Raw genomic sequence first — 27,460 nt, forward strand, 5'->3', positions numbered from 1 at the left:
TTCTCTTAAACTTTAAAAAAGAATCAAGAGATACGATTATGTTTCGCATCAAGTATATTAACAGCGAACATAAGACTGGATATTTATATGCAAGTCACACAATTAATACTTTATAATAATTTGATAAGTTTTAAAGTTTATAAAACAATTATAATTCAATTTGAATATCATGCCAATAATATGTATATTGTATAAGGTAACTCCGGTATGTACGCCGCACCAAAAACTTAATTTATTAAATATTATTTACTATGTTTAAAGTAAACGAACTATATCAGTAAAAACTTTGTACTGTCTATTATTATGAAAAAAATATTAGGAATCCGAAATATTTCGTATTAAAAAATTAACTTTTTTAAATCCTTGCATTTTTGCCGTATATCTCATAGAGATAGGATATATGGCTACTCATAAAGGGAGGGTGAGTATGTATAGCTCATAAAAAATTTACAAATAATGCATATAAATAAGACGTAAAATGACACAATAACTTAAAATAAAATGCGTTTATAAAGTTTCACTAAGGAATAAGAATGATAAATATGTATATGAAATAATAAATAATAATTACAATCTTCCCAGATGTATTACAAGTGTTATGACATGAGGTATTGTACATATTTAATGTAATATATTTATTGTATTTAGTGCACTAAATTCAATCTGCACACTTTGTATGTTTTGAGCATAAATCCCGTTCGCCAAAAATGCCGAATATCCCAAACAGGTGGGATGTACAAGACAACAAACTAAACAAAGAATTGTAACGTGATTATATACTTTACGAAATATTAAAACATTATAGAAATCAACTCACGTCACATAAATATAAAAATTACGATTTGCGATATTCTGACAGGAGAGGAATTAAGATGTTAATTCGAATATACTATAATGATCTCACTGAGTAATTTGCTTTGGAAAATCACTCTTTTATTACAGACAATAATCAGAACTCGACTTTAATTCTATTTCAATCCATTCGCAATCAATATAATCAATAATCAATATATAAAGTGTCAAAATACGTCGCAACTAATTCGTTCATGTCGGAAATAAATATAAACTTTCCTATACGTAAACGATCATGATGATCGGTAACGGAATACAATGATTATTTCTGTTCTGCGTTCCTAAGCGTGCGTGAAGAAGAGAACCGATCCAGGAAACCGCTTTCGCCAGTCGCCCCAAGACACAAAGCCACGTCTTCTTCCTGATAGCAATAAATAGTATCCCTCTAGGCGAGTGGGTACATCCTGATCGTGCAGAATCAACTATTCGGTTCTTCTGCCAATGTAAAGATCGTCTTAGGCCACAACCAGTTCGTTTGCTTCAAGCCTCCGGGTCTTCGATATATTTTTTCTTGGACCCCTTTTTTGCTCGAGTTTGGCTTTCTGATTTATCGATATCCGCTGATCCCGTTCGTTTTCGACATTCCTTCTCCATGTAATGCTCAACGTTCCTCCATCATTACTTTCTTTCCTACTTTATAATTGGCTACTTAAATTCTATACGTATATATCACTCTACAGAATACAAGAGCAAAATATATGCTTTACTATTCCTCTACACTGTATCATGAAATAACTACTAAGTCTTTTGCACGTCCTACAGTAATCATTTTCATGTTGTTTATAATTTATGATGAGGATATACTTAGTACAGTGATAAATCGATTCAACTCACAATAATTTCATTAATATTAACAGTAAGAAACTGAAATCATAACATAATACTAATATAACATATAATATAATAGAGTAGTTGCGGGAAAATTACCCCTACTCCTTCTATTTTTTCTGACTTCTCTGTAAATTCCAGCACGGCATATTTGTTGGAGTTACCCTATTCATATTTTAATATATTTTTAATACAATTAATAAGAAGAAATAATATAATATAATCTTCTTTCTTTTTATACATATCAATTTGTATTAATTGATATGTATAAAAAGAAAGAATTTTGTCTTTTAGTAATGCTTTTCCAAACAAATTAATTAAAATAACGGAAAATAATAATTAAAAACTTTTATATATATTATATATAGATATAATATACATTTTAATATTCCATCCCAAATATTTTTTTTCTTACGTCTTTTACAAAAAAAAATGTTTTAGATAGAAATTTTAGGGTTTTAAGGAGCACATTAAATAGTAATATTATTGTGGTTATTACCTTAGGTGGCGTCGCCAAGATCTGATCAAAATCATATCAACTTTTTAAAATGGAAATCCTCAGTTTTCATTGCATATTCTTATAGCTTATCATGAGAACCTCTTCGGAACACATAAAACAATATTTTTTCATTAAGTACTTTTTGAGTACGAAGCATGAAAGTTATAATAAGTTATATTAAGTTCGGCTGACATTAGTATTAGGGCGCGTTCACACCTTGACGGAAAAGCAGAAAGAGGAAAAACAACAGCCAATCAGAACTCACGCTGATAATCAATAATTTCAACTTTTTGTACTATTTACTATCCACTACCAGCGCGAATTCTGATTGGCTACTGCTTTTCCGTTTTCTGCTTTTCCGCCAAGGTGTGAATGCGCCCTTATCCAAGATATTTGATCGATGGTTAAAATCTTTTGAATGTTGTTCAGAGTCATGCTCTGGATAACATTTGTTAAGATCAAGGTCAGTTGAAAGTTGCTTCTCTTATTTTCATTTTTGTACTAAAAATTCATTTTTACGCAAAAATGAAAATAAGAAGAATAATCTCCAATGGCTCTGTATACTGAAATAACGCCTACTAATCGTATAGTATTATTCCTAATAAAAAACTAAGTTGAAAAGTCTTCTACCATTTTGCAATTTTTATAATAATTAACGAGATATTAACTTTTAAAGATGTCGAATAAACGAATAATATTGATGTATAAGACAAGTTTAAAATATCTTTCAGTGATTCTTTAGTGGGCATTATTTCAGATACACCCTGTATATAAATATTCTTTTTAAAGGAATAAGAGAAAAGAATTTACAAATATATTACTTGTATGAAACAGATAAACAGTACAGATATATATGTATATATATATATGCAAATATACATATATATATTAAAACATTTATTAAAATTTCGATAAAAAACGATAAAAAGTTTTAAATCTTTTTTTTGCTTATGAAAATGAAAAATAATATTTATCAAAAGATTCATCAATATTTATCAAAAGATAAAATTGTGTACGCGCACGCACGCACACGCGCACACACACACACACACACACACACACACACACACACACACACACACACATTGACATAAATATTCTCATAACAAATAGATTGGTTTTCATTATATTACACATTTTCAGAGCTTATTAATTATTATTATCTTTTGTCATATATTTTAACATTTTTAACATTATAATGATAGCATTATTAAGAATTTATTTTTACTCTAGTGCAAAATATTTATAACTTTTTTTTTATTACACCATTTATGTTAGTTTATGTCAATATTTACAATAATTTAAAAATTGCAAATTCTCAATTTATTAAAATTTAACTTTTATGTTGCAATATTATTCATATATATGCATCAAAATAGCAAAATTTATATAATTTAATAAATTTTAAATAATAATTTTATGAAATAATATAGTAAATACGTGGCTGTCATAATTAATCTTATTTTTGCTAGAAATAAAAACGGTAAAGAAATCTACAAAAAGATTCTATACTAATGCGCTTAAAATTTTCAAAAAAACAGATAAAAGATTGATGCCAAATTTAATGAATGTTGCTTATAAAATATTAACTAAATATAAACTTCACCGCCAAGTTTTTTTTATATGTGATTATATAGGAACACTTTTTATTGAGTAAAAATAGAATAAAGTTTACAGTAAACGCTCAAATCGAACGCATTCCTGTCTTTATCGTCTTTTATCTGCTGCGGCAAGCTATCATGGTGAGGTCCGTCAACGATATAAGTATAGGATGACAGCTTCATTATCTCATTAGTTACATTCGTTGTGTGTCGGAAGAAGCAACCATCTTCGCTATGTTGCGATACAATTTTCCGTTTTTTCTTTTATTACTGACGTTCACACAGTTTTTTGCCTCTGGCGATACAGCACGAATACCACAAACTACACCAGAGGCTACCAAGAAGTGTGGCTATGAGGTAAATTAATTGCTAATTAAAATAATTAAGCATATAACACAAATTGTAATTCCGCTTTCAAAGATTCAATTTCGAATTTATATGTTATATTTAAATGTTCTGCTACGTAATGATAAAAATTGCGTTTTTATTAAACTAATTTAGTAATTAATTTGGTAATTATGCAGTATCTCCACCTCCAATTTTCCTGTAATTTGTAAATTTGTATATTTCCATGCACAGATTATATTCTGAGAAAGAAAATCATTACTCTGTTTTTTTTTATTTTTAAAGTTTAAAGATAATTATGCATTATATATGCTCTAACATCAATAAATTCCTAGAAGTAAAATAAAGCTTATCTGTTTTAATTAATTACTAATTTCATCAAAAATTAGTTTTTATATAATTTAAATTATAGCAGAGAATAATTGTGATTTAAAATTTATATTCTTTTTTATTCTTTAAAAAAAAAAAAATTTTTTTGCTTTAATTAATTAAAACAAAAATTTGTTTTTCTTGTATAATTTGCAGTATAACAGAATAGTTTGTGATTAAAATTTTTTTACCTTTTTAATTTTTTTTATATGGATTAGAATTTAAGTCTAACATTTCTTTAAAATTATAAATAAATATTATTTATAATTATTATTTATATTTTATAATTATCATATATTTTGCTAATTACTGACATCAAAAAACTTCGAAATTTAAAAAAAATGGAACTCAAGCGATAATTTCCTTTCTCGGAATATATTCTACGCGTAAAAACACAAATTTATAAAATTACAGGAAAATCGGAGGTGGATGCGTCATACTATATATGTATTTACCATTAATTTAATTCATCTGATATGTATCATATTATAAAATTTTATAACTAATTACAAAAGATAGAATATATCTAGCACATATTTTATCAATTTCAGGCGTGTCATCCTACACATCCTAAGAAACTTAATATTCACATAGTTCCACATACTCACGACGATGTCGGTTGGTTAAAGACTGTCGATCAATATTACTTTGGAAGTAAGTAAATGATAAAACTATATAATTACAAAGAATATATAAAACTAATAATGAAATTATGAAACTATGACAAAAGGAAAATATATTTATTTGTATTTTTAAGAAAGAGAGGAAATATAATAATACTAAAAAATATTATATAAGAAAATAATGCATTTTACACACAGTTATAATATTTTAATTAATATAATTGAAGGATTGTTTTGGTTATGATCATTATTACTTCTTTGTGTGTGTGTGTGTGTGTGCGTGCGTGCGTGCGTGCGTGCGTGCGTGCGTGCGTGGGTGCGTGCATGCGTGCGTGCGTGCGTGCGTGCGTGCGTGCGTGCGTGCGTGCGTGCGTGCGTGCGTATACGTGCGTGCGTGATATGAAAGCTTAAAAGCTCTTTAGAAACTCAGAAATATCTTAGAAGATTTGAATGATATTACATGTATCACTATATGTATAGTAATGTCATATTATTTTATAAGAAAGATTAAAGATTTGTTATTTTTTATTATTTACTAGATTTAAATATTTATAGATTTCATTTTTTACAATGTTGTTAAATAAAAATTTTGTATTTTTTTTTGTATTTACCGAGGTCACTCTACAATTCAAAAGGCTGGTGTGCAGTATATTCTCGACAGTGTTATCAAAGCACTGCTAGCTGATCCGAGCAGAAGGTAATTTAATCTAAAATAATCACAAATGCGATAAAGATTCATAAGGCCAACATACATATATGTATATACAAAAAAACATTCCATTTCAGAGTAGATATAAAATATAGATAATGTTATCACACCTATTATTTTTATAAGTTTGACATTTTTAAAGCTTATGATATTTTCAATTTTCTTTATAAAGAAAATTTCACAAATTTTATATTATTTAACATATATTATAACATAAATTTTATATTACTCAATTACTTCTGCAGATTTATTTATGTGGAAACCGCTTTCTTTTGGAAATGGTGGTTACGGCAAGATGAAAAGGTACGTGCTGACGTCAAAATGCTAATCAACGAAGGGCGATTGGAAATCATTGGAGGAGCATGGAGCATGAACGACGAAGCTTGTACTCATTATCATTCATTAGTGGATCAGTTTACATGGGGATTCAGGTATAAATATATAGGTTCATACGCATGCACACGCACACAAATAAAAACACGTTAGTGAGAGCCTCGAAACTGAGTATAATAAATAATAATTTACGATATATTAGAGTGATTATTCATATTCTTTTTCTCGAATATCTGGAAGATAATTTCAATGTGTACTCTTTTTTTGTACTACTTTTGGGACTTGGGAGTAAACGAGACACTGGCCTAATTTCCACCGAAGGTTTAAAGTTATTCGACTGTAACTGAGGAATACTCGACTGTAGTTGGTTGATTCTTACATTCTGATCCGATTTAAACCCTCGATAGAAATTAGGCCGGAGTCACATATATGAATAGAGTGATCGTGACCAGACATCCGATTTTTTCGACATGTATTCTTTTTTTTTTTTCCGGTTGGATTTTTAGCGTGTTCGGATGTACTCATTTTGAGAAAGAGAGAACAAGAGGACCAGAAATTATTAAGCTCATCGCAAATAAAATATATAGTAATGATTAATATGTATTTATAATAAAATTTAAAAATTATTAGGTATTATTATATCATATTAAAGCCATTTTTTTTGCTAAGGTAAATATGCCGAATAGAGGAAACAGTCCCGATGATCTTAACATACGTTGTCAAGATCCTGAATAACCTCCAACAAATTTTAGCCGTCGTCATTTATTAAAAAGTTATTAACAAAAAAGTTTGAAAAATTATATTTTATTTTTACTATACATTTTTCATCTGAAGCGACTCTCATCTCCCCCTCTCCCCTGGATAAGGGCGGACTCTCACCTTCAACTCTCATTCCCCTACAGTACACGAATAACAAACATTTTAAAGCAGGGACTCATATTATAGTTGTATTAAACTTTCCGACAGGTTTTAGGTGGCGGTCGTCCTTCGTTAAAGAGTTATTAACCAAAAAAGTTTTTAAAATAACATTTTATTCCTACTACATTTTTCAGAAATATTTCTCAAAAATATTGTATGCTGTAGGGGGGTGAGAATCGAAGATGAGAGTTACGTCCCTTTGCAGAGGGAAAGGGGGTGAAAGTCAGCTTCGGTTGAAAATCGTACATCCCTTTGCAAAGAGGAGGGGGGGAGGGGTGAGAGTCGCTTCGCGTGAAAAATATAATAGAAATAAAACATAATTTTTGTACCCATATATATTTTGATACGCAGTGACTCTCGCAACGCGTAGAAAGTTGTAAATCTATGTTGAACATTACTTTGTAAATTTATAATTTTCCGTGCGAAAGTAAAAAATGGATTGGCTTAGGTTTTTTTTTTGGAGTCCCTCGCAAGGGGAGGGGCGGAACCCACTGCATCCACGCATACACTGTACAACACAAAGCCAGATTCTACATGAGTTTATAACTTTCATTATAACAGAAATAATACATTATTTTTTTATTTTTTTAAACTTTTTTTGTTAATAACTTATTAACGAATAACGAACGACGGCTAAAACTTATTGGAGGTTACTTAGGATCAAGGTCGGGGCTGTCTCCTCTATTCGGCATATTTACTTTTGCTAACACTAAATACATGTTTTCATGTTCTTAGGATTTTTAAATGTACTCTTTTTCTTATATTTTTGATTTCAATTATACAACTTATTTTATACTATAATTTAATCTAAAATGTCCTCTTTTTTATTCTACTTTTGAATCTTAGTGTGTCCTACTTTTGTACTACTTTTCAATCAGAAATGTTCTAGTTTATTTAGATTAGATCTGTGGATCATCCTACGATATATATTTTTCTTATTTATCTATTATATGATAATTCTATTGATATATATATATATATATATATATATATATATATATATAAAACATAAAATATAATCCAGATAACACAATTGATCCATTTTAATTCTAAAAAAATATTTATCTTCTTAAATAATTCTTTATGAATTAACATAAATTATTTGAAATAAACTCAAAAAATTTAAAAATATGTACAAATATTTATATACATATTTATATATGTGTTACCTTTAATAAAAGTAATATTTGAGATAAAAACTGAGATATATATAAATGTGATTTATTAATTCTTATACAAAATTAAAAAATACAAAAAGATTAGAAAAAGAATATTTTTCGAATTTTAAAAAGAACTCACAATTGGTAACATAAAAGTGAAATCTTTTGGAACTCTCAAGAATACTTTTTGAACAGAAATGGGAGAAAACAGGAATTCATTTTATAAATCGGGAGTCAAAAAAGAATTTTTTTCTTTCTGTCGCGGCAATTTGGGAATTGAAATCTATAAATATTTCAAAAAATATAATTTTATAGATATAGTAATATAAATTATATCTATATCTCTCAAACATATAAATGTAATATAATGCATCAATATTGAGTATCAATCATAATGTAATTTTTATTTTTATTTTCATTGTTTAATTTAATATATGCACAATGCATAAATGTATAAATTTCGTTTTCTAGACACATTTTATAAATTTTTATATAAATTCTTATTTAGAATCAGTTTAATTTATATGTTGCTGATTCTTGATCTGTATAGGCGACTCAACGACACATTCGGAAGTTGTGCCAGACCACGTATTGGGTGGCAAATAGATCCTTTTGGTCATTCCAGAGAACAAGCTTCTTTATTCGCGCAGATGGGATTTGATGGAATGCTATTTGGTCGTATCGATTATCAGGATAAAGAGAAAAGATTGAATAACAAAATGATGGAATTTATCTGGAAAAGCAGTCCAAATTTAGGTAAAAAAGTATCTTTGATAATAGTGAACAATAATAATTATAAAAGAAAGAAAAATTTAATTGCATTGAAAAAAAAATCTATAATTTTTAATGAGTACAAATAAAATTTTAAATGTTTGTGTATAATGTTTATATATAAGTTCATTTTATGGATGAAAAATATGCTAATAATTAAGTAAGCAAATGATTATTTTTTAAGACCGTAACATGATTCAAAAATAGTACCAGATTTAGTAGCAACTAAATTAAAAAGATTGTCAGCAATATTAAAAATAACATGTTAGAAAAAGTTTTTATAAAAAAATATTAGTTTTGTACAAATGATCGCACTTTGAAAATATTAATTATTAGGGTTATTAGCAATTTTTAATCAATATAGTAAATTTATATATAAATATTTTATTAAATTTTATTTATATCCATTAAACATTGCAGACATTCCTTTTTTCAACGCAATTTTTGTTTTTTCAATAACTGAACATATTCGAAAATAACAGTTGATTAGTTTTAACATCTTTCCGTGATGAAACACTCTGTAAAAATAGGTTCTTCTTGCAGACAAAACAAACATATATTACATAATGAATAAAATTATACAATATTCAATTTTACTTCTAGGTAAGCGAGCGGATTTGTTCACGACTGCGATGTTCAACACTTACAGTCCACCACCAGGATTTTGCTTCGATATTTTATGCAATGATGAACCAATGATTGATGACCCTGATAGCCCAGACTACAACATTGACAGAAGGGTATGTAACATATCGCAAAATGATAATTATTGACGTTACTTCTTAGCGATAAACTAACGAGGTCATCTCAAGCGTTAATTAACAACTAAGGCTTATGCGATGCTTTATACCAATTTATTTCTAATTATTAGACATTAACAAAATATATTTTTAATAAAAAAAGTTTTTATAAAAATTTTTACAATTATCAAAAGCAATATAAATATTTAATAGAGAACCTTTACCGCTTGGAAATTTTGATTTTAATGATAAAACTTAAATGATGAAAAGACTTTGTATTTATATGTATAAAAAAAATCCTTTTCTGTGCCTGAGAGTATAGTGATATCGATTCTCAAAATATTTTTGATAGGGAATAATTATATAAATTTCCAAACTAAAATATGTGTGTAAAAATTTAATTAAAAATCAGAAAGGACTATGCTCAGTTTGGGTCCCAGCTGAACAGCATTGAGACCTAGCTAAAATTGTAGAGCATAAAAAAAGGATTAAAAAGTTCCATATGCACAACTTTGTAAAATGAGTCTCTTAAGTAGTACAGTTGTTCGAAGTTCGCTATTATGATCATGTATTGCGTGCCATGTAGGATTGGTTTTATTCGATTTCTCGAATCATCTAGTATCTGGAATATGCCCAATCTTGATAAAGACAACTAAAATCTTTTTTGGATTCCAAATGAATAGTTATAAGTAATATATATTAATCGATGAAGAGGGGAGAGAGAAACACTCAAAGTGTTTGTGAAACAAAAGGTTTTAATTGATTTGACAAAGAAGCTGCAGTTCAATATTTTTAACTGTAACGTTTCCATCTCTCGTTTCAGTACATTTTCTTTTATAATAGCACCAACAAGCATGACATATATTTAAATGTGTTGAGTGGCTCTTGTGGAATTACTAGGCTTTTGTTCCAAGAAATCTAGCACTTCTCCAGCCAACAAATGTTCGCACGATTGGTTTTTTAAATATTTTCCACATTGCCCACAGTGGATCTCATCACGATTAGTAGCTGCTTCGGAGTGACCTCGTATTAAAGGCTGGTTTACACCGATTGGAGTACATTCGCCACTTGTCCATCTTTCCCCCCAGGGCGAACTCTAGCGGCATCGCCGTCATTACAAGCAAATCCGAATTTCTGTGACATGACAGCATGAATCGCGACTAGGGATGCCGGATTAATGAACTGTACCAAATACATTTTAGATATTATTTCAATATTTTTGATACAATCCGTTATTGCCGTCACCGCGGAAAGGTGCCTTGGATAAGTGAACTTTGGATAGTACACTTAGGAAACCTCTCCTATAAAATTGGGTTTATGGAATTTTTTATTCTCTTTTGATACCTTAAAATTTTAGGTATGTGTCAAAGTTGTTCATCCGAGGTGTAAATTCCCTTATAAAACTGGGCATAGTCTCTTTGAGATTTTCTTGTTAATAAAAAATAATGTGTTTAAAATACATACATTTTATAGTTAAAACATAAAACTATTCAAATTAAAACTATTTGCAATTATTGCATTTATTTCGTATCTGTTTTTTATTAAAAGAAATATAATATTTGATATTTTTTTATTGCACTTGGCGTATATTTTTTTTTAAAGAGGTTGTTTTTAGATTTGTTTTATGCAAAAATCATAATCTACACAATATATTTCTGTGCTAGATCGATGATTTTTTGAGATATGCAGTTACGCAAGCTAGTCATTACCGCACAAAACATATTATATTCACAATGGGAGGAGATTTCACTTATCAGCACGCGGAAATGTACTTCATGAATTTGGACAAGCTGATAAGGTATTAACGCCAAATGCTTAAATTTTCCAATTCATACTTTTCTAAATATATTCGACGCTTACGAGTAAAAAAGAAAGCAATATTATTGCTTCGCAAAGGACGACATCGCTAGTAAGGCAGAAAGGGATAAAAGACAGAAGTGATTTTTACAATCGCGAATGATGAAATCCAATCTTCGTGCCACGGTAAGTAAAAATTATGTACGATTGGCAGGTGGAGCTGTTCCTGGCATACGCACAGATTCAAGCACGTGCTTACAAAACTAATCACATTATTCTCACTATGGGGGACGATTTCCATTATCAACAGGCTGACATGGTATTCGGTAACTTAGATAAGCTGATCAAGTAAGTCACTATTAATACAACAAAATATTTCTGCTAAATTTGACTTTGGCAATTATATACTTAATATCTTTACTAACTTTAAATTTTATTTGAATCTTAGATTAAATAGATTTTTATTTGGGATTTGGATTAAACGGATTTGAAATATCCGTAATATAGGACAAGTAAAAAAAATTAATTATATTAAAAATTAATTTTCTAAAAAAACGTTATCAAACATTAATATTACTTATAATGGATATTAAAATGTTATTAAAATTGGTAATTACTCAGATTAACACCTCGTCAATGATCTTAACCTTGATATATGTTGTCAAGATCATAGCCCTGAGTAACCTCTGACAGGTTTTAGGTGGCGGTCGTTCTTTGTTAAAAAGTTATTAACAAAAAAAGTTCAGCTATATAACACAAGAATTCCCTGCTTTAAAATATGTTTACTATTCGTGCACTGTAGGAGGGTGAAAGTCGAAGGTGAAAGTCGTGCGCTCCTTTACAGGAGGGAGGAGGTGAGAGTCGCTCGTTTTGTTGAAGTGACCCTCGCCTTCCCTCCCCCTCTGCAAAAGGGCGCATGATTTTCATCTAAAGCGACTCTCACCTTCCTCCTCCTGCAAAAGGGTGACTCTCACCCTTCTCCCTCCTGCAAAAGGATGCACGACTTTCAGTCAATCGAGGCGACTTTCACCCCCTTTTTTCCCTGCGAAGGGACGCACGACTCTCACCTTCGACTCTCACCCCCCTACAGTACATGAATAATAAACATATTTTAAAGCAGAGAATAAAAATTGTGTTTGTATTATATACCATGGATATATAATAATCTAACCCTAATCCAACCATAATTAGGTTAAATTAGAGTTAGGTTATTACATACCATTAAACTTTCCGAATATTTCTGAGTATTTCTGAAATATGTAATAAAAATAAAGTATTATTTTTAAAACTTTTTTTGTTGATAACTTTTTAACGAAAAACGATCGACCTAAAATCTATCGGAGGTCATAATGTCACAACATATGTCAAGGTCATCGGTAAAGTTCTTTAATCTAAATAATTACCTTAAAATTTTATTATGAAATTTGAAATTTGAAATTTGTGTGAATCTCAATATTTAATAGAAAGAGAAAATATTAAATATTAAATATTAATCCTGACGTCATTTTGACGTCAAAATGATGACAAAATGACGTAACTTGCTATCAGGGAAGAAAAAAGTATAAAATAATATTTTTTTGCAAAAGGTTAAATATTCTTTTTCAACATTAAATTTATTAAATAAAATTTTATTAAATATAAAAATGCAAGAATTATTAAAAAAGAATGTAATATAATTTTATGTTGATTTCTTAATTTTTAATATATCGGCTCATAAACTAACAGTTAATCAAAAATAATGATTAAAGAAAGTAAAGAAAATTATAAATAATATCGAAATGTGTGGAAAATGCAAATTTTTTTCTAAAAAATTAATTGTATGGATATGAGAAATTTCGTTTTTTTTTCTTTAACCACGTTTGTAAACATGGTTAAAGAAAAACGTAATATTTTAACAACGAAATATTTTAATGAAATATGTATCATAAGATGTCTTTTCAATATAAAAATGTTAATACAATTAATATAATATTGTATATAATATTATTAATATAATATTAATATAATATTATTTATATTATAATATAAACAATTTTAAATTTTAATATAAAGCAGCACATAATTAATAATTAATCCTCTTTCATCAATTTTTTAAACAAATTTTGTTTTAAAAGCATCATATTAACTCTACTGTACTAAAAATTTGTTAAAATTTATGAAAACTGAAAATGGAATAAGATTTTACACGTAATATATATTTTGATAATATTTTGCTTTGCTATTTGCTGTTTTAATATTCCAATATTTGTTTTAATTGCTTTTATATTTGCTTTAATATTTGCTTTAATATTTGCTATAATTAATTAGTTAAGTAATAGTCGTATTAGTTTAACTGGTCATTGTGAACAAGAGCATGTAAATATGATTTAATGAAGATATATTCCTCCCTCCATAAAGATCTTAAGGTAAAGTTAGAGAAGACTTTTAAAGTATATTAATTTTAGTAATTAAGAGATTAAAGAAATGTTATCAGATATTAATATTAGAGTTAGAACATAGATGAGTTTATAACATGTAACGTTAAATTAAAAAATTTTGCGGATTTTATGTCAATATTTTAATTTAAAATAATTCAATTAAAATTATTATCGAATCTTAATAAAATAATTCGAAAATATTAACATATTTTATATAATTTGACTCTAAAAATTCTTTTGTAATCTTTTCAGATACACTAATCAGCGCAATGGTTCTGTAGTAAATGTAATTTACTCGACACCCTTGTGCTACTTGAAGGCCTTGAACGATTTGAATCTTCAGTGGCCCACTAAGAGCGATGACTTCTTTCCATATGCGAGCGATCCTCACTCTTATTGGACTGGCTACTTTTCATCGAGACCAACCGTGAAATACTTTGAACGTGAAGGGAATAATATGTTGCAAGTAAGATGATCAAAGATAATTAAAATTTTGATTTATCAAATTAAAGTGAGTAATATTTTCAAAATAATAAACTGCTTATTTTTAGGCAAGCAAACAACTCGTTGTCCTAACAAATTTAAAAAATTATGACGAGTCCTTGGAACTTTTTCGCGAAGCAATGGGAGTGATGCAACATCATGATGCCGTCAGCGGTACTGAAAAACAATTTGTTGCGAACGATTACTCTCGTATATTATATGAGAGTATGGATCACGCTGGAGAAATAATTTCGAAAGCTATAGGGTATAAAATATTCTCTACCAATCCATTGAGTAGAATGTCTAAAATTGACGCATGAGACAATTTTAAAATATCTTTAAGAAACATCTTTAAGATATTTCATAAAAAATTCTGAAAAATATCTTAAAGATGTCTTATGCGTCAATTTTAGACATTCTGTTGGGATGTTCTGTTGGGATATTATATATATACAAGTATAAAAAACTTTTTTCCTTATCAGTCTAATATATATATATATATGAAGGAAAAAAAAGTCTTTTTATTTTAATTGGCCTCTGAGTTCCATTTTAAAGCTTCCATTTTATACCAAAAGAATACTCCTAAATTTTTATCAAAAAATATTTAAGATTTAGAGGTCGCTAGTAAACGATTCTTAAATCAAAATTTTGATTTTTCTTAATATATGTTTGATTTAATGCAAAAATGGCTTAAATTTTAAATGTGGTACTGTATGTTTTAAATGTGGATTTTAAATGTGATACTGTATGTTTTTTTAATCACTGAACACGATTCAATAATTCATTTACCTCTACGATATATGCTTTAAGAAATAAATATACAGCCCGATTAATGTGAAAAAATGACCAAATTTCGAATTCAAGGTCGATTTTAGCAAGGTTTCAAGCGTTCAAATGGGTTATCATTCTTCTCAAATTGTAAGTCTGTTCACTCAGAACATGATCCAAGAATTTTCTCAGGATCTCTTACAAAACTTTTAAAAGTTACATTTGACTGGATTACAAAACGTTTTTAAGGATAGAAAAATTTTTTTTACAAGTTTCTAAAGTATATCATTTTATGATTTTGACATCCTCAAATATATAATAAAGAAAAGATATACTACAATACATAATATGTAGTTTATTTCAGTTACTTAAATCATGTTTTTTTGTATTATGTATTCATTTCATTTTCTAATAGAGTTTTTTTATCATCAAATTGAGGCATTTGAGGATGTCAAAATCACAAAATACATACAAATATATACTTTAGAACTTTTTTAAGGAAAAATTTGTTTTATTCTTAAAAATGTTTTATAATTCAGTTAAATGCAACTTTTAAAGATTCTGTAGGAGATTTTCCAGGAAGATTCCAACTGGAGATCTTGTTCTGGGTGAACAGACCTACAAATTGAGGGGAGTAACGATCCATTTGAATTCTTGAAATCTTGCTAAACTCGAAATTTAGTCATTTTTTCACATTAATCGAGCTATATTTCTTAAGACGTATATCATAGAGTTAAATGAATTATTGCATTATGTTCAGCGACCAAAAAACATACAGTACCATATTTAAAATCCGGATTAAGTTATTTTTCCATCAAATCAAACATATATTATATTAATAAAAATTAAAATTTTGATTTAAAAATCGTTCACTAGCGATCTCTAAATCTTAATATTTTTTAATACAAATTTAGGGATGTTCTTTTGATATAAAATGGAAGCTTTTGAGCTGAAAGGCCGATTAAAAAAAATTTTGTTTCTCAGTCTAATATACATATATACAAGGGTGTCTGGTAAGTTTTGATAAAACGCGTGTGGATAGAGCGGACTAAACTGAGTCCATTATCTTTTTGCAATTTTCACAATAGTTAACAAGATATTAATTAATAAATTGCTGAATATTAGTCTTCATTAATTTTTTACTCAAATACTATTAACTTTACAGAAGAACAGCAAGAGACAAAAATTATTTATTTTCTTCTCATAGAGCTCTAAAAATTTTTTCAGAATTTTTTATCACCTTTTTAGTATTACATTTTCTTATTGGTAAGTATTTTTACCAACATTAGAAAATACAGTATAAAAATTCTGAAAAAAAATTCTCAGAACTTTTTGAGAAGAAAATAAAAAATTTTTGTGTCTTGCTATTTTTCTGTAAAATTGATAGTATTTGAGTAAAAAATTATTAAAAAACAATGTTCAGTGATTTATAGTAATTAATATCTTGTTAACTATTGCAAAAATTGAAAAATAATAATTGACTTTTCGACTCAGTTTAATCCGTTCTATCTACATACGAGCGCTTTGTCAAAACTTACTGAACACCCTGTATATACAAACATTACAAATCTACTATGTTATTTTATAACATTTAAAAAGTTTTTATCAATGTTTATGAAACAGGAAATGGTCAGGAATGGAAAATAGTACAGCAGCATCCTTTAAAATATTCACATGTTTGCAATTAAATATTAGCTCGTGTGCATTTTCCGAAAAAAATGATACATTTATGGCTTTAGTATACAACCCTCTAAGCAGGCCTGTTTCTACTTACATTCGCGTCCCCGTTCAAGGAAATTCTTATGTTGTTCGATCACTCACTGATGGTATGTTCACATACACTCTAAAATATCATAATATGAAATAAACTAATATAAGTATCAAATCAATCAAATAAGATTAATAGCCGCCGCAGTTAACAGTGCAGTGGAATTAACACTATAAACATATTTCATAATAATCGTAAAAAGAATCTTTATCGTAAAAAGATAATATAAACTATTTATATAACACTCAGATATTTTTACTTTGAGTCATCTTCAATGTGACAAGAAACAGATAGACAATTCTAATTCTTCTTCCATCAATTAAAAGATATACTTACCGTTCAAAGATTTAAAAGCATAAGAAATAGTTAGAGATAGTAAAAGAAAATAGAAAGAATTAAAAGAATATAGTTAGAAAGAGAGACCAGAATTTCTAAAATAGGAACGTAAATATATATTTACAAATTACAAGTATTTTTATATCATAATTACAGAATGTATGCAATATTTTCTATATGAAATAGATCAAAGTATCAAGTAATACGTAGTCTTTATGCTATTTTTACAATAATTAATTTTACATGGTTAAAGTAAATTTTATTGTATTATATGGTATTAATATAGTCATTTTTAAAAATATGTATAAAAAATATATTAATTGCGCGTATTATTTTTTGTTTAATTTAAAATAATTTTAATAAACTTTTGCTATGCATAACATAGAGTTTGATTAAACAGGAGTATATCCAACCGTACAGATAGTACCAATTCCCGAAGGAGTTCAAAAAATTCCAGGAAGAAAAAGCAACGCGACAAACGAAGTCGTTTTCCGCGCTTCAGATATTCCTCCTCTCGGTATGTTAGCTTATGCCATCGCCAAAAAGACACAAGAAAATGTAGTTGAACAACCTCAGTCAGCCAGCTTTATAAGTAATGAGGTAAATAGATCCACACAAATGTATAATATAAATCACGTTAAAATATAATGTATATTATACACCATTAAAATATTATTTCCCCTCTTCTTATTATAAACTAGACAAACAAATTAATTAATTGTCAAATAATAGCATATTTAAATTATATTAAATTTTGTTTAATACAAGGGTGGTTCAAATATAAACAACATTTTTTTTGCGTGAAAAGTTCAAATTAATGTTGGTAGATGTATTTACACTGAATGACAAGTGGAAATGTCACTGTTTCACGCCCTACATAGCTGTAGACTCGCAACAATTATTTCTATAATTGTTGTTGCAATGTTCAAATAAATGTTTAGTATATCGAGTGCCTTTGCACGACACGTTCAAATTTATGTTGATCAGTTATGTTTCTCACAAATGAAAATGTTAAAGTCATCGAAATTTTGCGTAAACTGCATACACAATTCGGAAAAGAAACATTAGGTCTGTTTTTTATTGTTGCACTTTCTGAACTGGTACACACAGTGCAATAAGTTGAAGTGAAACAACATTTGTTTTATTTCAATTCATTGCATTAGTTCAGAATGCAGCAATAAAAAACAGACCTATTATCGAAGGCATAAGTGCGTAATGGTATTTTATTTAATAGTACCAAGCGCTTACTGTTAGAAATGCTTCCTTTACATGTAAATGAAGCCTGTGGTTATGAACGTAATTAAAAGTAATGAATAATTTAACTGAAACCCAAGTTACAATAGTTACAGTAGTTACTTAAATGTAACGAACGTACACATTAAATTTCATAAAATTTTATGAAAAATATAGTAAATTTCATAAAAAATACATTAAATTTCATATACATGTACATAAATATATTTTTATAAATACATTAAATTTAATGTAATTTAATGTCATAAAATTAAATTCAAATTTATGTAATTTAAAAGTATATTAAATTTTATAAAATTTTTAATAGTGTGCAAAAGTTAATGAAATTTAAGTTAATGAAAGTTAATTTATTTCTAACAGTGTTATTACGCAATCTTTTATAGTTCTCTTTTTTAAATTGTACACGCAGTTTACACAAAATTTCGACGTTTTTTTATTCGCAAAACTTAGACATCGACATTTGATAAAATTTGATCAAATTTGATACATGAACGATTCAATACTATTGTTCAAACATTGCAACAGCGATTACAGAAACAAATTGCTGCGAGTGGGTGAGTCACTTAAGATCGCTCACCAGAATAACACCCACAATTTTGGAGATACGAAAAAATATTTAAAGTAAAAGTGGAATGATTTCAAGGGAGATGTGTTTGATCATATCTTTTTTCTAGATGGAGGCGTCAAAAAGATATAAAGGTCATTTTTTTAAAATGGAATTGTTAATTTTTTCACACGATACGATTCCTCTAATTATTCTGCATATAAAAGTATTAAGGTAGAGATATCAAAAAATCAATAGTTTATGAGATATTTTATACTTTATTCTGGCATAAAATGTTAAATAACTCGTAAATGTTAAAAAACTATTAATTTTTTAATAATCATATCTTAATACTTTTGAACAAAATAATAAAATGAATCAATTGGTGAAAGGAAAACACATAGTTTACTTTAAAAAAAATATGTATGCAAAATGGATAATTTTTTAAATAAGCATCTATGTGTTTTCTTTCCATCAATTGATTCATTTCAATTTTCATTATTCTGTTTTCCTTGAAACCGTTCCACTTTCATCTGAAACATTTTTTCTTATCTCCAAAACTATGGGATATATTCGGATAACCGAGGAGGGGGGGGGGGGTCTTAAGGGACTTATCCTATAAGTAATATACATAGGGCATAAATAGATACTCACCAGTCACTTACAATTAGTGTAAGTATAATATGTTTACCAATGTTGATTCGTACTTACACAACAAAAGATTTTGTTCATATATATTTGAAACACTCTTATAAAAATTATTAATGAAACCTATTCTATATTGATAAATGCATAAAAGATTTTATAAGACAAATAATTATGACACTTCACAAACTTTACGAATAATTTTTTTATTTCGATAGTCAATTTTATAATCTTTTTTTATAACATAATAAAATTAGTCTTAGAGAGATAAAGCAAGTCATTCATCAAATAATCTCGAAAATAACAATTGAATTGTTAAGTCAAATTAAATCGAAATACAAATTTTTAGTTGTATAATATATCCGTTAATACCAATGGTAACCTAACAGTACACTGGAATAAGCAAAACATGAACGTCGTACAATCTTTCCACTACTACATAGGAGCAGAGGGTAATAACAAGAACTTTATTAATAGATCATCTGGTGCGTATATCTTTAGACCTAAAGAATTATCGGCCAGGAATTTTGCATACAGTGGATCGTATAAGATATATAAAGGTATTATCAACAGAATTTATTTTGAACCAATTTTATTTCTAATGGTCATAAATGCAATACTTCATAAAATTTATTTTTTATAGGTCCTGTTGTGCAAGAACTTCATCATACAATAAACGATTGGGTTAGTCAAGTAGTTCGAATTTATTCAGAAGAACAGCATATTGAATTTGATTGGCTCGTTGGACCAATACCTATCAAGTACTTATCTCAATACTTAATTCTTATCTATGCAATGCGAAACTCTAAAATCTCTAAAATTTAATTTAAAATTCTTTCTCTTTTTTTTAATTGTACAAAATTCTACGTATATTCTTAGTAATATACTAATGGTAAAATATTTTCTATTTATAAGTGTTTAATATTAGCATTTAATATTGTTAAGCCTAATTAATTATTAGGTGTTGGAATTAATTCGTAGCGTTTTACAAGTGATGGGAAGTACTTTCATTAATGTATTTTTTAATGCTCATGTGAAATAAATAACATTCTTTCATTAAAAAACGCTACGAATTAATTCCAACACCTAATACATTATATTTTTTATTTTATATTTTATATATTTCTACGCAGAAAAAACGGTTTTGGAATATTTAAGAATTTAGTTACAGATCTGAATATAATTTTGTTCGAATTATCAAAATTATTATATAGGGCTTAAACAGATTACTAGAATATTAAAACTTTTGCCAATATTGTTAATGCTTAAATATTCTAAATAATTGTTTAACAAAATTATTTTCAAATCTACCTAGTTAAATTTTTAATTTCTAATTTAAATATTTCAGCAAAAGCGTTCTTTTCATGTATATATAAAACTTTTCTGAATGTTATAAATAAAAATTATAAAATCTGAATCTGAATAAATATAAAAAATTGATTAAATAATGATTATAAATTGTTTTATTTTAGGGATAAGATTGGTAAAGAGATAGTCACGAGGTACTCCAGCAATCTACAAACAGACAAAACGTTTTACACGGACAGTAATGGAAGAGAGATGTTAAAGCGTGTGAGAAATTATCGACCAACATGGAATTTGGAATTGATGGAGCCGATATCTGGCAATTATTATCCAGTGACCAGTAAAATTACACTCAAAGATGAAAACAAGCAATTGAAATTAAATATTCTTGTTGATCGTGCCCAGGGGGGAAGCAGTTTAGAGGACGGCGACGTTGAACTGATGGTAAATGTTCAAATTCAATTGATCAATTTTTGTAATTATTATATTTGCTATTTCTTATAAAATTTAAGTTATTATAAAATATGTATGTATAATTATTTAATATAATGAAATATTATATTTCATATAAGACTAATGTAAGATCATATTGTAATAAGTAAAATTTATTTCAAAATGAAGTTGATTGACAAAATAAAATTCAGTATGAAATTATATCTAAAGTAGGTTGTACATCATAAATTTTATAAAAATTTAATTTAAAGTCTATATTTGGACAATTTCATTTTTAAATATTACTTTGCACTTACAACATAAATTAGAAATTAATGTAAGTTTATTATCATAAAAAAGACATTATTGATTATCATTAATTATTGTAGATTTATCTTTTATGTGTGCGTATTTTACTATAATATATAAAATTGTAAGAATATATACACTGAAAAAAATATAATCAATTTTAATAAATATTTAGTTGAATACTGTCAATTAAATATTTATTAAATATAAAGATGTAATATATTTATTTGATACAAGAAAAGTTAATTTGATTTAACAATCATTTTTCTTTACTGAATAAATATTTATTTACTGTAAGTAAATGTTTAATTGGCAATATTGAACTAAATATTTATTAAAATTGATTATATTTTTTTCTCAGTGTTTATATTATATATATATATATAACACGAAATCAAATAAATTATATAACTAATGTATATAATAAAATTGCTTTTAGCTTCATCGAAGACTTCTAAAGGACGATGCATTTGGTGTAGGTGAAGCATTGAATGAAACTGCTTTTGGTGAAGGTTTAGTAGTGAGAGGTACGCATTATCTCTTTGGAGGTAAAGTGAAAAACACGGATACATTCGTATTGAAGGAAAAGGAATTGGCGCTTAAGTTGGCCCTGCATCCGTGGATTTTAGGTGCTTCAGTTAATTTGACCAATATCGAAAACATAAGTGCTGTACTCAAAAATTTAGTACGTATAATATTTAATTTTTATTTTAATACAAAAGATACAGTATTATTTGTAATTGTGTGTGTATTTATTTTTAAGAATTTTTTATTTAAGACTTTTTGCTTAACCCCTTCAGACTATTCAGACCCCGCGTACATAACATACATAAATTTTGAAGACATTTTCCGTTGAAATTATTTAATTCTATCGACATTATTTGAAATCTAATGTACTATGACATAACATTTTTCCGTCCATCACAAAGATCACAGAATCCGACCAAGAAAGCGCGGCATTTACGTCCTGCGATTTAAGGATGCGGGCGTGTCTGCGCACATTTTTATTATTATTTCCGTATTTTTCGTGCGCTATTATTGTTGTGAGTTTCTATAGAATTATTGATGGCTTCTTGAGGTCCTTTGTAAATTTTGCGTCGTCTTACCGGACTAACGGGTTAGAAATGAAGATAGCAAGGACGAGAAATGAAAAACTCCCTACTGAAAAAAATTACATCACAAAGTTACATAACAAAGTCATTTAATTAAGATAAGTAAATCACATAACAGATTATTTTCAATCAATACGTGATTTTTTTAAATTCGAAGGTGTGGAATTATCTATGGAGGCGCGCGAGTGATATCGCTCTATATATTATCATTATTATAATATATTTTATCGCTATATTAATATCGTTACGTTTTTTGAAACTTGCCTGTCGCAAAATCTTTACAGACGATCTCCGCAATGAAATTAAGACGCTTTCTTATCGCGCATTACATTTAGGGTTTTTCCGGGTTTTAGGCATTTTCATTCTTTATAGTCCACTAATAATTAACAAGATTTACTATTCAATATAATATAAGAGATAATTATATTATGAATTAATTTTAATTTAATTAATTTGATTTAATTTATTAATTAATAGATATAATACACGTATATATATCTATATAAGAAGTATTCCATACTAAATCGACCCGATCAGTCTTTGAGCCCGATCATTTTTTATTTAATTTCATTGTTTGACAAAAAATAATTCCATCACATGTGTGGCCTTAAAATGTTTGTTATACGCATAGATTTTTTTGTAAATTTGCTCAAAAAAATAAAAATAAAGATTTAATACATTTTGTAATTACTACAATTAATATTTGAAGAAGAATAAAAATTGAAACTAAAAGTAAACTAAATTAAATAACTTTTTTTATTTTCTAAAAATCAAAAAACCTTTATCATGAAATCTCAGAATATTTGGTTGGCAAGAAAGTAATTGCGTTTTTTTTTTAAAGATATTTATCAGTAAAAACTGCAATTACTTTCTTACCAACCAATATAAATATATCTTGAATACAGTTTCAGCTTTAAGAATCTCTTTTTTAAATTGCCATACGACAATTTTTAATAGAGTTATGAGCAATTAAAGTGATCAATCAAAATGATTGTTTTATTTAATCCGCGATAACTCAATAATCAAAAATCGTAGGAATATTTAAAAAAAACGATTTTGTAGGAAAAGTATCAAACTTTCACGATAGATAATTGAGAAAATTTTCTCAATTGGGCACGTTACCACAAACCCACAAAGTGAGAAGAAAATTTTCCGTCTTTTTCAGCTCGTAATTTTTGGTATGTAAAAATTACCAAACTCACATAAACTTAAAAAATGTGGTAAGCTTTTAAAAGTAGAGATTTCGAGCTTTAAAACTCTTTTTTTAAATTTAAATTTTATTCATTATTGACGAAGATATTTTATATACAACTTTGAGCTAAAAAAACGCAATTACTTCCTTGCCAACCAAATATTTGTTATTTATAATAGAGTTATAATAAATTTTTTGTGGATTTTTTCAAGAAAATAACATTTTTTTTAAATCATAAATTTTATACATTATAATTTAATAAATAATTGAAGGAAAAGTCATACATAGCTTTTAATAATTTTACGTAAATGCATTTTAAGGCAAAAATTTCAGTTTTTGTTTGTTTACTCTACGATTTATAGAATAAAAACTGTATTAGTTTGAAATTTTTTATAGTTTTGAAAAAATTGAAATTTCTAAAAATTTCTCTATAAAAAAACTTGATCTTGTACGTTAAAAACTTGTATTATTTTGAATGTTTTATTATACAATGGCGCTTCGTGGCAGTGATGTAATTTCGCTCCAAGCACATTGGCATTTCATCTTGGGTTTTTTAAGTGGACTTTTTTAGTAGGTTCGATTAGGGTAGATTTTATTGGGTTGAGCCTATCTTGTCAAACCCTAGTATCATTGCTGTAATCTTATCAAGCGTGTATGGAAAATTCTCGAAGATTGATAGAATATACTTATGATTTCTTGTTATTACTAATTTCTGTGTAATTTATTGCAAAGTAGTTCTACTCACTCTCCGAAAATCCAGTCGTTTTCAAAGAACCACCTTCTCAATATAGTAGCTAAGTAGTCGGTTATCAGAGCTGTTTGCGAATCTTTTTTTTTCTCTTTAAGAAATTTTAAGTAAAATGTCTATGATATTTTGCGAGAGTGACACGCTCTCACCTGGCGCCCAATTCTGATTTTGCGATTAAAAAATAGTAAAACGAGCTAATAAATACTTGCAGATTTCATGAGGTAAGAGTTTTCGAGGATTTACTGAAAGCAACAAAGTTGTGCCGTTGCTTGAGCACAATACATAGTATATGAAAAAAATCGTCAAAATTTTGAAAAAAATTATTTATTTAAAGTTACTTATTAAATTATAAATTGAATTTAAAAAAAATTTTTTTAAATATAATTCTAATAAAATCAGATTGAAGAGGTTAAAATAATCAAAATTTGTTATAATTTATATCATTCTCAGTGAGAAATGATAATGGAATCGATGTCGAATCGATGTCGAATTTGATCATTTCGACGTTGAATTTGATGATTGCGACTTGATGTCGATTCTAATATCATTTTTGACGGGTTGTCAATTATTTTGTAAGAAAATGTAAAAGAAATGATTTCGGCATGTTTTCATTAATAGACATTTATATGTATATTATTACAGACTTCTGGTCTCAATAAAGCATTGCCACCGAATGTGCATATTCTTACTTTAGAACCTTGGAAAGATGACACAATTTTATTAAGATTGGAGCATCTCTTTGAAGTCGGTGAGGGTCAGCGAATGTCTCAACCAGTAGAAGTTAACATTCAGGTAAATTTTTATTCTTCTAAAAATAAATCTTTAATTATATATTTTTGCAATTACTAACAACATGTTACAAAAATTTGATTGTGATAATTAATCAGAATTATTAATAATAAAGTAAGTAAAGAAGCTGTCTTTACAATAAAAGAAAAATTTTTTTATAATTCTTTTATCTTATCTCAACAGAATCTGTTCTCGACATTTTCAATTGAATCGATCAAAGAAACCACATTAGGGGCTAATCAGTTATTGAGCGACAATAAACCTATGAAATGGGAATCAGAGATGAATGATATAATCCAGAATGAAGAAGAAAGTAGACAAACTGTGGAAATTCATGACAATGTAATTAATGTTCTCTTGAAACCGATGGAAATACGGACGTTTATTCTCACAATAAAACGAAAATCTCTTTAAAATGTGTGTGTGTGTGTGTGTGTGTGTGTGTGTGTGTGTATGTTTTTAAAGAGATTTAATTTTCACAAGAATAATTTGGTTTATAAAAATAAAATTGCTTTATTATTTGTCTCATTGTATATATAATTACTATATAATAAAACATAATTGCAAAGCTATAATATAAGAATTTATTATTGTTTATTCTTTTATTATAAAAAAATTCTAATTAAAGTAATTAAAGTTACTGAAATGTATGCTAAAAAAATTTAAAAACATTTAATAAGATGATAAATAATAGTTAGATTAAGGCTAATGAGAATCAGCGCGAAAATTGGGTGCGCATAAATATTAATTCATATAAAATATTTCATAATAAATGATGTGCAGCTTTATTACGAATTCTTGAATGTTTCCATTCTCTTGGAGTCATCCTCAGCAAGTTATACGTATTCACGCTCATATTAGTTAAACGATCTGTTCATGATGAGTCACTATCAGGTTCCCGAAACTGTAGCGGAATCTGATATGTAAAATTATAGAAATTGTAACAATATATAATGAAGGAATAATCATCCAGAATGTGAGTAATTCACCTCAAACAGACGTCAACCATGAAGCTTTGGTAAATATAAATTCACTAAATAATAAATTAATCATGCTGCGAGCACCTAATTAATTTACAATAGATAATTAGGAGTTTCGAATGGTTTCTAAGGATCATTTCAATTTTACAGAGGTAAACGTGATAAAAACAATATTTATATGTCATAAATAACAATATACAAAAGAGAATATACATATATAGAATATACATTAATTGTATAAAAGATTAAACCTAACTTAAGATATGAAATAAATTTTCTAAGAGCAGAATATTAGTATATATAAAATATAAGGACAAAATATAAAGCTAATTGGTCGATTTCGACATCGTAACATAGACATAATGTAGTCCATCTATATCTGAGCGCAGATTCAGACCATTCTTTTGCATAAGTATATTCGCTTTCTCAGAAATTAAACGTTTTTAAGATTCTCTTGTGATCCAGAATTTGGACATTCTCCCAATCAAATTCATGATTAAACTCAGTTCTGTGGTCTGTAATTACTGATTTGCTGGTAATGCAATTTATATAATTTATATAATTGCTATGTTCTGCAATTCTAAAGCTTTAATTTTCTACTCTGACTGAGTTACAGTCTATAAGAAGCGTTACAGTCTTTACATTCAATTTTATACTACATTTTTATTACAATTTTTTAGAAAAATATCTTTCTAAACCTTGATAAATCTATTGAGCTTACTGTTACTAAAAAAGGGTAGTTCGAGATTTTAATTTTTACAATAAATAGATGAAAATTTACTACAATTTTGGGAACCTAATAGTGACTCATCATGGACGGATGATGGAGTGAC

At 27.5% G+C, this 27,460-nt stretch overlaps 1 protein-coding gene across 2 annotated transcripts; it reads left to right on the forward strand.

Annotated features, from left to right (window-relative positions):
• The first annotated feature begins 3,906 nt into the window (after positions 1 to 3,906).
• On the forward strand, positions 3,907 to 26,230 carry LManII (Lysosomal alpha-mannosidase II). 2 transcript variants are annotated; one of them, XM_011070318.2, is made up of 17 exons: positions 3,907 to 4,137; positions 5,046 to 5,148; positions 5,733 to 5,814; positions 6,072 to 6,257; positions 8,788 to 8,993; positions 9,612 to 9,748; positions 11,413 to 11,546; positions 14,215 to 14,428; positions 14,514 to 14,710; positions 16,837 to 17,039; positions 17,718 to 17,917; positions 20,110 to 20,320; positions 20,404 to 20,521; positions 21,233 to 21,509; positions 22,246 to 22,491; positions 25,501 to 25,650; positions 25,831 to 26,230. In XM_011070318.2, exons 1-17 carry the CDS (start codon positions 4,015 to 4,017, stop codon positions 26,059 to 26,061), a joined length of 3,018 nt encoding a protein of 1,005 aa, XP_011068620.1. In that variant the 5' UTR covers positions 3,907 to 4,014; the 3' UTR covers positions 26,062 to 26,230. The 2 variants fall into 2 exon arrangements, with proteins under 2 accessions (XP_011068620.1, XP_011068619.1); XM_011070317.2 differs by lacking the exon at positions 11,413 to 11,546 and adding an exon at positions 11,760 to 11,893 and having other exon boundaries at positions 3,911 to 4,137.
• The last annotated feature ends 1,230 nt before the right edge of the window (positions 26,231 to 27,460 follow it).

This window comes from Acromyrmex echinatior, chromosome 3 (assembly GCF_024713525.1).
Source record: "Acromyrmex echinatior isolate Ae372 chromosome 3, ASM2471352v2, whole genome shotgun sequence".
Lineage (NCBI taxonomy): Eukaryota > Metazoa > Arthropoda > Insecta > Hymenoptera > Formicidae > Acromyrmex > Acromyrmex echinatior.